Source organism: Lampetra fluviatilis, chromosome 2, assembly GCF_964198595.1.
Source record: "Lampetra fluviatilis chromosome 2, kcLamFluv1.1, whole genome shotgun sequence".
Lineage (NCBI taxonomy): Eukaryota > Metazoa > Chordata > Hyperoartia > Petromyzontiformes > Petromyzontidae > Lampetra > Lampetra fluviatilis.
Window position 1 is genome coordinate 27,538,890 of NC_136276.1, and position 12,454 is coordinate 27,551,343.

The 12,454-nt window shown below is 50.9% G+C and overlaps 1 protein-coding gene across 5 annotated transcripts in view; it reads right to left on the bottom strand.

Annotated features, from left to right (window-relative positions):
- Positions 1-12,454, bottom strand: part of KIDINS220 (kinase D interacting substrate 220) — a 124,304-nt gene that overhangs the window by 86,615 nt on the left and 25,235 nt on the right. For all 5 annotated transcript variants that reach the window (XM_078873080.1, XM_078873077.1, XM_078873078.1 and 2 more), the window contains 3 exons: positions 7,458-7,614; positions 3,732-3,830; positions 2,166-2,264 (listed from right to left, as the gene is read on the bottom strand). In XM_078873080.1, the coding sequence (XP_078729206.1) occupies positions 2,166-2,264; positions 3,732-3,830; positions 7,458-7,565 (306 nt within the window). In that variant the 5' untranslated portion in view covers positions 7,566-7,614. The remainder of the gene's footprint in view (positions 1-2,165; positions 2,265-3,731; positions 3,831-7,457; positions 7,615-12,454) is intronic.

The window sequence follows — 12,454 nt, forward strand, 5'->3', positions numbered from 1 at the left end:
GCTTCGATCCCACTAATCACGTCACACTTCGAACCGCCCCTCTCCCCAGACCCACCTGCCCGGCGACATTGGGGTTGGCTTTGTGATCCAGCAGCAGCCTTGCCACGTCCGTGCGTCCCTTGTAGGGCCGCCCACATGAGCGCCGTCCAGCCGCCCTAACACGACCGCCGACACAGATTCAGAGTCGCGACGCGGGGGCACGGCGGTCAGGGGTTCTGGGCTACGATGAGGACTCGGTTCGGGGGAAATCGCTACTTTTATGTTTTCGTAATATTTCAATCGCGACATTGATCGGTCGGGGGGGGGGGGGTACAGAAACTTTGCGGAGCTTAGTCCAAACGCTGTGCACATGAAGTTTGGAGGAGTAAGGTGGAGATTGGGCGAGCGGGGTGTATTTTTATATGGGAAGGTGAGGGCAAAAAGACCTCAAGAAAGAAAGAGGAGTGGGGGGAAATTAAGGGGGGGGGGGTGGGGTAGCGGGGAACGGTGGAGGGGGGGTTGCTGTTAAAGGCCGCATCGATTCACTCGCAAAGTGTTCAATGAACTGCGACGATTCGAGTTCACGACGGGATTCAAGAATCGATTCTTTTGTGAACGTTATTTTGTCATACTGCGTTGGCAGTGTTGCACGAGCATAAATAACAACACAAAAACAAACGCATTTCTCAATAGCACAGTGTCTACTGCCTCCCTGGATTGGTTGAACAAACGCAGTGTTCAACGACAACGCAATTCGACACTCTTGCTTTTCTCACCCTGCCATTCGCCACCACCACCGTGCACTATCGTTTGTGTGGTATTTGCACTCCTATCGTTTTTTGCACCGTTCGTTGTTGCAACTTGCCGACCCGCCGCGATTGAACGTCCGAGAAAAAGAGCTTCATAGATCTTCGGATTCCTTCCGGGGATAACTAAAAGATTGTGATTCTGGGAAATATCCTAGTGACACAATAAAGGACGAAACTTTCGATTCCCTTTGTGAAACCTCAAATCGGCAAAGTCTCGCTCACGTCTTGAAAGATGTGTTTTCCAGCTATGCTTCTACTTATTTAGTCAACGGCTTTACTGGATATATTGTTGACATGTAGGAGGAAACCAGAGTGCAGTCAGCAAATGAGCAGTTTCAGGCAGAAGGGGTGTTTAGATTCCTTAGATTAAACTCGGACACTCCCTCGTCTGTGTGTGTAGTCATAACGCAACGCAGCACCATGTCCAGCAGGCGTACGCGAGTGACGTCACTGGAGGGCATGATGGCTTTTGAAAGTCACCACTTCACCCGGGTCAGTTCGCTCTTCTCAGCAACGACGCTTCAAACTTGTACCCAACAGACACAAGACACATTGCCTGGGTGTGTGTCTACTCCTCTCAACAAAAACTGCAATCCCGCTACTCACCACAGTACGCCTTTGCACATTTAGCAACCGTAACGTACTCTGTTCCAAGCACCTGGTGTTTGGTAAACACGGAAACCTGTATTGTGGCAAACTGCGACTTCAGACGTTTGATAAACCCTGGACCCAGAGACTATTCCAGTGGTCACAATGTAAATTTGGAAATCCCCGGATAAAACCTATTCGTCCTGTAGTCCACATTCCCTGCCGATTCGCCTCCGCGGAAACGTCACGGTGTAGGAATAGGAACCGTTCTGAAAGGTTCTGGTGTACAGGAAGTCCTCGTTTAATGCGGTAGATGCATTCCTGAAAAGTGCCACTTCAAGCGAAAAACGCGATAAGCAGAAAAAATGTGCCCATAAATAAGTTAACGAGAAAGTTTGGCGAGAATACGACGTACTGCACACACAGCAAGATGGCGGGACAAATAACTGAGGGTACGCCGCCTTACCGTATCATTTCGCTTACTTTATCACACTGCTCATATGCGCAGCTCAAGAAAGAAGTTTGTCAACCGCTCAAAAACCGAGTTATAACGGAGTGTGCACGTTCCACATTATATTGGTGTGCAGTCTACGCTGTGCGGAAAGTGTTTCCCAATGGAAAAACTGCCTTTTCGCAAAAAGGTGTCACAGTGTGAACACCGCGCATTAAGCGAGGACTCACCGTACATATTTGGTGATCTTAGTAGTGCCGGTGTGGCGTGCCGGCCCCGTCGAAACCCGAGGATTAACTCGCTACGGAACGCGTGCACACAAACCATCGGTGCCGTACCATCTCTCGGTGCTCGATATCCGCGTTGTTCTGTATCAGCTCTCGCACGATGTCCAAGTGGCCTTCCTTGGACGCCGAGATCAACGCAGTCCAGCTGTCCTGAAACGAGAGCCGCGGGCGGACACGGGTACGCGACTCCGTTACGCACCGCCAATCGCCACAGCGACGTTCCCGGACTCGCAAAAGCGCGCAAAGTGTTCACGGTGACGCTATGGCGAGATGTTAACGCCCTCGCCTGGTGTGCAGGAGGTCGTGGGTTCAATACTGACTCTGACGCCTGCTGCTGTATATTTGGACATCGCCACTAGGGAGACAAAGGCGGTCGGGCGTGGTACTGGCCACCCACCCCCTCGTGTGCCGTGCCGGCCTTCATAGGTGCTCGCTAACAGCACTTGCCCCTACAGTCTGTTAAGGCTATACGGGGGATCTTTATCTTTTTACGTAAAACAAAGCTGGCCAGGCAGGGTGTGAGCCACTCCACCCCCTCGCATGCAGTATTAGTGCACAAATACAGGAGCAGCAACAGGAGTCCATTTCGTACGTGCACGTATGAACACGGTGGAGCGATCACTGACGAATGATCTCAGCGATCAGGTTTGAATTTTTACTGCGATGACAACAGCAGCGGCAAGGCGTGTCTGCAGTAGGCCGCCTCCTGTCATCACCGACTCGCGACACTCGAAAGCCCAGTTTAACCCTGGGTGGCTGCCCAATCATTAATCCCAGGATCTCAGTGGTTGAGAATAAGGTTTCCCCTTTTTTCTGGCAACAAAACAGGAGTTAAGATGTTAAAACACCAAACTGAAACCTTTTACAAGGAATCATGTCTGCATTAACCACAATACTTGTGGTCAAACAAAAAACATACTGATAATATATGCATTATCTTTGAAACTGATTGGTCCACACCAAAGACAGCTTTCTTTGGAGCCTAGTCTCAAAAGGTGTTAGACCAGAGGCCGCCTTCTGTAAAAGGTTTCAGTTTGGTGTTTTAACATCTTAACACATCTGTTCAGTTGCCAGAAAAAAGGGGAAAAACCTATTCTCATATTTTGGTACTGGCAAAGGAGGTCCCATGATCTCATTGGTTGCTTGCACAGCACTGCGACAGGCATTGGTGTGCAGGCGTTCTCAGGCACTCATGAGATTAAGAATCTTTTGAAACCGAAATCCTCACTACTTACTCACCACAGCACGCGCCTTTGCACATTTACCAACTAGAGTTTCAAAGCACACCCCAAATAAATGCCATGTTACGTGTAATCCGAAGTCAGTGGTGAAGGAAGTACATTGAAAGTTAACCAATGCTACAAAACCCAGGCCCTCAGTGGACGGCGGTCAACGTGTAACCGTGAAAACTGCCGCATCGGCGTTTCCGCTTCACCAACTCACAGAATTGTCCGTCTGTTACGGTTCGACTGCTCTCGTGCATGCGTGCGCGGGTGTGTGCATGCGTGCGCGTGTGTGTAATGTGGCGGTGGTTGTGACGGCGGTTGCGGTGGTGGTTGCGGCCGCCGTGGCCGGGTTCGGCAAGGCCCCCGCCGGCGTGTCGGCACTGCCACTCACGTCGTCCTCCAGGTTGCAGTTGGCGCCGCGCTTCAGGAGCTCCTGCACGATCTCCAGGGAGCCCTGCTCGGCCGCCAGCATCAGCACCGTCTGTCCGATCTGCGCCATCGCCGCAGCCGTGTCGCAGGACAGGGGGTCACAGGGGAAAGGTCACACGGAGCCATGGGGGCGTCACGGGTTCGCAGCTGACGCGTCAACCCCGCGCAAACTAACGGGACGCGACGCTCATGGCCGCCGGTGGCCCTGAAGTAGATTAACACCGCTGGTGACTTCCCAAAAAGTATCCAAACAGGCTGAGTGGACCGCCAACTGGGATTCAACTTTTGGGTCGAGTATTCTAATCAGTGGCACCTGGCATATCAGCTACAAAAGAGTTACTTGACACCAAACTACCGGGGAGTGGGGGGCCTTGAGAGTGGGGTGCAGGGGATGAATCATGCTAGCACGAACATCCAGGCCTTGTCATTATAATCGGCACGGCAAGCAACGCACAACATTCATGTTTATTAAGCGGAGGCAGATTTGTGCCAAGGAGCTTGGCACATGATCGAATGAACGGTAGTAAAACCATGAGCCCTGGACGCAGGCCTACATGCACGAGAGCGTGCGCGGATTGACCTTCTAATGGCCGTAGCTCAACGCTAATGAGTCACGGTCAACAGGATGTTATTAGATGCAGCAGCATACGGCCGCAGCAGCAATCCGGTGTGAAGCGTCACACTTCACGGTGCTGTACGGACAGTCAGAGGAGAAAGGTGACAACCCCATCACCGTCGTCACCTTCACTGTTCAACAATTCACACCCAAGGCTTTGCAAAAAGGCATACTTCAGAAGATCGTAAAGGCACGAACAACCGTGTCAGTAAATTGGCATGGGCGCAAATGCAGCCACAGCCAATGGTTCACGAAACAAATAAATTGTTTATCTCGAGGCACGTAGCGATAGATTGATTCATGCATTTTCAAATTGATTCGTACGCTCATGGTACACGCAAATAATGAATTATTAACAACTTCATGCAACAGAGATGCAAATTAAACGGTCGTGTTGAACTTAGATAAAAATTAAGGAAACATTACAATCGATCCACAAACGAAATGTTGCGACTCCAAATCGTGCCAAATCATCACTGCATCACAAGGTGGCGCTTGAGGAAGTGAGTGAATGACGACGCGTAATTTTTTTATTTTTTTGCCAAATGCACAGAAAAAATGTTGCAGGGCAGGTCCGTGGTTGGAGAGCACGTGGCCGAGTCACACTCCCATCGCAGCTGACTCGGCGCGGAGCGGCAGCACCCTGCGGCGCTTTGTGGCGAGTCAACAGCGGATGCCGGACAAGAGACGGACCGCCCTGGATACGTGACCGGTTCAGGGTTGCTGCTCACGGAGACGTGTGGTACACGAGGCGTTTGTTTATTGAAAAACAATGCCCTCACGGAATTCGTTTTTTGTTAAAGAAAAAAAACAGACATCTTAAGTTGGAATCTTGTAAAAAATAACGTTTTTTATTGTCGCTTAACTTGGACCTCTTTTAGAACGTATACTTTTGGTTTCACGGATGTTGTGAAATATAATACCTCAATGAATACGCGCTGCTTATTCGTTTATCCATGGAATGTTGAAGTCTGTTCCTTCTTTGTGGAGTGTGCATGGGAGGAAACCAGAGTGCCCGGTGAAATCCCAAGCCGATGAGGAGACAACGCCCTATGGTTAAATTTCGATTTAAAGCTTTCGTGACTGCAGGGATTCATCTTCTTGGTTCTTTCGGTAAAGTCACGTAGAAGGGAAATAATAAAATAATTTTATTATGCTTAATATAATTTTATTATTTGTATTTTTATTATTTTATTATTTCCCTTCTACGTGACTTTACCGAAAAAACCAAGAAGATGAACGCCCAACGGTCTCGACACAGACGGGTCAGGAACCCACATGGCGCCATGCCGCCCCACCTGCCTGCCACCTCACAGCCCAGCGTAGTCACACTCCTCCACTTGTTCATGTCCAACTGAACATGGCAATGCGGTGTATCACTGGAACCCTCAAGTCGACCCCAGCGCACTTCTCTACCTCGCCCATCCGCCACAACCCTCCGGGAAGTCCTGCGAATCGCAGAAAACGATCGCCCCTTCCCATTCACCAGGAGCTCAAGCACGTCCCTCGTCATCGCTCCAAGTCACGCAAGCCCTTTAGGACCCCATGCGCTGAACCTTCAACGATGCGAGTTCAACACCGATGAAGCTTGGAGAGCTGAACGGAGTTCAAAAGAACTCGCAAACAAACATCCCGTCGTGAAAGACCCAACGGAGAAAATCCCTGGGTTTGATCTTCCAGGAAGTTTACGGTCCACCCCCTAAACTGCATCCGCACAAACCATGTCAGCTGCGGATACCTGATGCACAAATGAAAAATTTAAAACTGTGGTCATCCAGAACTGACGATACTCCCAATGCGATTATCTGGCTTGACAACCTGAATGTGAAAATCTTAGGTTGTTGCTCTGCATCTACAACAGCCGTATACGAAAGACGAAGCCCGTCCAATGTGAAAGTCTCACCGCACAGGACGACCTGTGCCTAATAAACCCTGTCCTCCACAGCGCCGTATACGAGAGGCGCTCACCCAGCCTCTGTGAAGAGTGAAGTCACCGAGCAATAGGCCAACCACGCCGACCGGCTCGCCTGACGCAATATTCCTAAAAACAGAACGCAGCCGCAACAGCAGCGGTGGCGGTGGCTGGCGGTAGGGTGAGTCAAACAGAATTGGTTTTGGCGTGCGGCCCCCCCCCCCACCCCCCCGCCCCTACCGCTGCTGGTGTCCCCGCGGCCGCTCTCCCATTTCTAACCGGCGCTCCTCCCCGCATGCCTTCCGCGCGGACACCTTTTGCCGCGCGGGCGCGGAGAAGTCGAGCACGCCAAACAGAGACATGTAGGGGCTGTGCGCACGGGCGCCCGGGGGCTCATGACCTGACTTTTATAAGAGTTAAAAAAAGCCCGATTAGTTATCCGCGCGAGTATATTTAGCGACCGTCGATGCCCCCCCGCCTCCCTCCCACGAGACACGCAGCGGCCAGGACGACATCGCTCGCGATGGGTCCCGTGAGGACAAGAGGTCGGCAAACCGTCGTTGCTGCCCGTCGCCTGGCGAGGCGGCGATTGGTTGGATGCTGCCCGCCCGGTACGCTACGCTCGCTCGGGGCGGCGTTCGGTGTCCGTGGCGCCGACCCCCCCCACCCCCCCACCCACCGTAGGGTAGTAATAGAGTGATATACGACAACAAAGGATCTTTATGCACTGGTGACAACAGAGGTGCAGTAAACAAAATGTAATACGATGCCTTTTGCTGGTTATTGGGTGTAGACCATCAACACGCTACACTCGGGAATGTCGTTTAATCCCTTCCCGTTCCGATGACGAACATGTGTGAAAAATTACAAAAAACCAGGCGGCGATGACACGAATGTCATTTTTAAGGTGCACAACATTTCACGCGCGTAAATCAAGTTCATTTATTAGTTCAAGCTCATTTATTAGGCATAGCCCTGTGAGCCATTCGGCTCTTCAAAAATGACCATGACTCAGTCTTCTAATGAGAAGAATCTAGCCTGAGGTATGGGAACATCAATCCCCCCCCCCCACCAAGGTGGGCCCGGTTGGCAACGTACGGTGCGAAAGAAGTCCAACGTACATACGTACAGGTGGCTGCGTCGGGCGCGGAGGGTCTCACCTCGTTGCGCTCGTCGACGCTGGAGCAGCTCTCGAGCAGCACGAGGAGGCCAGCCACGTTGTTCTCCTCGACGCAGGCCAGCAGGCCCTGGGGCAGCAGGGCGGCCATGGCAGCAGCCGGAGCCTGGGCCTCCAGGGCCACCCCCGCCACCTCAACCCTGCGCGTGCGTGTGTGCGTGTGTGCGTGTGCGCGTGCGCGTGTGTGTGTGCGTGTGCGCGTGTGTGTGTGTGTGTGTGTGCGTGTGTGCGTGTGTGTGTGTGTGCGTGTAACAGCACGCACAGACACACAGGGAGAGACGCACACAGATATACAACGCGTGGGCACAAGAACAAATGCCGTTAGCGAGCACCTATTAAGGCCGGCATGGCACACAAGGGGGTGGGTGGCACCGCACTTTGTCTCCCCAAAGCTGATGTTTACACGCTGTACTCATTTAAGACCAAGTCAACCTAACGGTGGCTAAGGACTGATTCAGATATTCGTCACCGATGTTGGCCATGAGAGAAAGACTCCCGGTATAGCCTTAACAGACTGTTGGGGCAAGGGCTCTTAGTGAACACCTATGAAGGCCGGCACACAATGGGGTGGGTGGCCATAGTCACACCCGGCCGGCATTGTCTCCTTAATAGCGATGTTTTTACACACCGCACCAGCTACTTGTATGAGGCTCAGTCGACCAGTGTTGGCTGTAAGCGGGAATCGAACTCGGGCCGCCAAGTTCGTAGCATAGCGCGCTAACCGCCACACGACCGCTCTCCTCTCCCCACATACCCACGTACACACGTACACACGTACACACGTACACCCAACACACGAGCGCTGGGCCAGTGACAAGAAAACACTCAATTAATCCTTCATATTTCAAACTCTAATCCCCATGCCGCACAAGGTCCACTCTCAACAACCTTTGTAATTTAAAAGCAAAGCCACTGTGCTTACACTGTCGGCAATGGATGCACGCCATAAGTTGAAATCTGTATCTGATTGGAATGGAGTTTGGGGCAACTCAGCTGTTTATCATCACACAGCCAGTCCAGCCAGTCCACCACTGATGTTTTTAGGAAATGTTTAGAGTGCAGTGTACATTCCTAAAGTTAAGCAGGGCTATTCTAGTCATTACTAAGCAAATATAGTGCTTCCGAAGTATCATACAGAGGTTTGTCCACGAGATGCAGGACCATTTGTAAACAAATCCCATGCAGTGTCATCGATTTAGTTAATCGGGGCAAGATTATCCCTTTTGTGAATTGCTCAATTCATTAATGACCTATGAGTGAACGCAACCAGATTTACGGTGCGCTTCGACACGCAAAACAAAACGTCTCGGAGCGTTGATCCCCCTCTTGGCAGCGGTCCCTGTGCGGCACAAGGCGACTCGGCACGCGGCTGGGCGATGGCCGTTAGTGTGCCAGTCAGGGAGGAGATGATTGCCGTGCGGTCGAGCCAAGGGCACCCCCAGCGGCAGCTGTCCGTGTGCATGGGTCAGCTACACGAGTAATTCGTGGGTATTCTTAGGTTTTTTTCGGTAAAGTCACGTAGGTAAAACATCAAAATTAATGAAAATAAAATAAAACAAAAATCACGACGTTTCAGAGGCAACACAAGTCTCCGTCATCAGGTGGGACCGTCACAGCCAGATTAGCTGCATCAAGTCAGGCAATGATTCAAGATGTAATCCCTTATAAGCAATTTGAAGGGGGGAGGAGGGGGGGGGGGAGCTCATCAGAATGTGGTAGCCAATGAAGCTCCCCCCCCCCCCTCTCCTCCCCCCTCCAACTTGCTTATAAGGGATTACATCTTGAATCATTGCCTCACTTGATGCAGCTAATCTGGCTGTGACGGTCCCACCTGATGACGGAGACTTGTGTTGCCTCCGAAACGTCGTGATTTTTGTTTTATTTTATTTTCATTAATTTTGATGTTTTACCTACGTGACTTTACCGAAAAAACCTAAGAATATGATTCCTTGCAGTCACGAAAGCTTCAAATCTAGAATTAATTAATTCGTGGGTATCTTTGCACGTGTTTTTATTCCAATTTGAACTCAGATTGGCATCGTGTGTTTTTTGTTTATGTTGTGAGAGGAAGCTGCGAGAACCCAAAGCGAGCCCATGCAGAATAGCGGGAGAAGGGACAAACTCCGCAGAGAAAGGTGCCCCGCTGCGGGTATCGGACCAGGGCCCTTCTCATCTGCGAGGCGCGAGCGTTGCCACTGCGCCACCCCCCACTGCCACCCAAACTGGACAAAGATTAGGATGGGGAACGATGCTCAGAGAAAAGAGAACGACGAGTTTGTGGCCCGGTCCAGGAGTGTCACTTCATCAAACAAAGTGAGAACGTTCAGCGAGATGAACAATAACGTGAATTATTATAACAACACTCCACAGCAATAGGTCCCACAGGGATACAACTGCTCGACGCGAGCGATACGTGTTCTGATCGTGCATTGTCTTTGTACTTGATTCAAAGCTTTCGTGACAGCAGGAATCCATACCCTTTAGTTCTTTCGGTAAAGTCACGTAGGTAGAAAATAAAATAAATCACGACGTTTCGGGCGCAACACAAGCGTCCGTCATCAGGTGGGAGAGCAAGGCCTGCTGCTGAGGCAGACTGTTTTAAAAGGTTTGAAATGGGTGTCGCCCAAGGGTCGTAAAGAAGTGGGCGGGGCTGGTGATGTTAATGTGAGGGATTAGCATGATGTTAATGTGAGGGATTAGCGTGATGTTAATGTGAGGGATTAGCATGATGTTAATGTGAGGGATTAGCATGATGTTAATGTGAGGGATTAGCATGATGTTAATGTGAGGGATTAGCATGATGTTAATGTGAGGGATTAGCATGTAACTGTAGAAAAGGAAAAGAAGAGCTGCCTCCTCGACGAGAGAGTGCAACCCACGCTTTCCCACCTGATGATGGACGCTTGTGCTGCGCCCGAAACGTCGCGATTTATTTTATACCTCCGTGACTTTACCGAAAGAACTAAAGAGTATGTCTTTGTGCTGTTCACCTTTTGGCGTTCTCTGGTCTGGCACTAGTGAGACGAGGCCTTAAAGAAGGCTGTCTCTGGTGTAGGCCAATCAGTTTCAAAGACAAAGCATATATATTATCAGAGCATTTTTCATGGGACCTGCCTTGCCAGTATGAAAATATAAGAATAGGTTTTAGCCTTTCTGGCAAAAGAACAGGTATTAAGATATTCTTGGTTCTTTCGGTAAAGTCACGTAGAATGGAAATAATAAAATAATAAAAATCAAACATTATAAAATCAGTCTCACGACGTTTCGGCCACAACGCAAGTAGCCGTCCTCAGGTGAAGAACAGGTCTGTCGAGGAGACAGCGTCTGGGCTCTGTCTCCTCGACAGACCTGTTCTCCACCTGAGGACGGCTACTTGCGTTGTGGCCGAAACGTCGTGAGACTGATTTTATAATGTTTTATTTTTATTATTTTATTATTTCCATTCTACGTGACTTTACGGAAAGAACCAAGAAGATGAATCCCTGCAGTCACGAAAGCTTTAAATCGAAAGGTATTAAGATGTCAAGACTTAGACTCAGAGCATGTTTGTTTGCATGTTCACCACGAGTTCGTGTGGTTAATGCAGACCTGATTCCTTGCAAAAGGGTTTCTATTTGGTGTTTGAACATCCCAACACCTTTTTAATTGCCAGAAAGGGTAAAAACTATTTTCACTTTTCCTCATTTAGCAAAAGATGAATGTTGTTATTTTTTTTTAAGGGCGGTGGGGGGGGGGGGTGTTAAACCATATTTTGGTGTGCTCCTTCCAAAATAGACAAATTTGAAAAAAATAATTTTTGGGGGGTGACAAAAAATGCTAAAAGCGAGAAACCCCATTAAGGGTGGCACGACACCACCGGGGGGGGGGGGGTGGGAGCCGCCACCATCCCCACACCTTGCCACCAAGGTCTACCCAGCGCCAATGATTACGCCTCACTGTGACCCTAGAGAGACACCCAGGAACGGTTCGGATGCCACTTGCCACCGGGACTGCACACGACGATAAATCATGCACACGTAGCCAGTATTTGCAGAGCAGCGAGCGAGCCACTGGCACGGCTGCTTGTGTGTGCTCTCTGACAACACTTCCACCGGGGAGAGGGGGGGTGACGACGGGGGGAGGTAGTGATGGGGGGGGGTAGTGACAGTGGGGGTAGTGACGGTGGAGGGGTATTTTTGCCTTGTGTATGAGATACACAACAGACTGTTGGGGCAAGTGCTGTGAGGGAGTAGCAGCACCTATGAAGGCTGCCACAGCGCGCGAGTGGGTGGGTGGCCACGGCGCACGAGTGGGTGGGTGGCCACGGCGCACGAGTGGGTGGGTGGCCACGGCGCACGAGAGGGTGGGTGGCCAAGTAACCACTCCCAGCCACCTTTGTCATCCCAGCGGCGATGTTTACACACTGCACCAGGTTCTCGTTTAAGACCAAGTCGACCACCGTCGGCAGGCCCGGGATCGGTTCAGATAATGGCCACCGGCGTTGGGTGTCCGTGAGCGGGACACCGAACTCGGCTCGCCGGGTTCGTCGCAACAGCGGCGCTAACCTCTGCGCTGCCAACCTCTGCGCTGCCGCTCCCTACGACACAAACGCACGCACACCAAGATGCACGGACATTCACGCACACGTGCAGATTGCCACACGCGTGCAGATTGCCACACGCACGTGCACGCGCGATCGTACACGGCTCCCATTAAAAATAAAACACACGCACGCGATGCCCAATGGTGGAGGAGACCAGTCACGCTGCATAACGGTATGAGTGCAGCGAGCATGGCGACTGCTTTACATCATCCCCGTGCACTCTGCACTCACACGGCCGGCTGCGCTATTTAATCTCTATTCGTGCAGTCAAACACGTTCCTGCCAATAACTCACGAGTATTAATGGGCAAGATATTTGCTTAACTACCTCCTATTATACGTCCACGAATTACAAAATAAGCGCACGTTTTAATATGCAATACACACCGGGTAATGGAA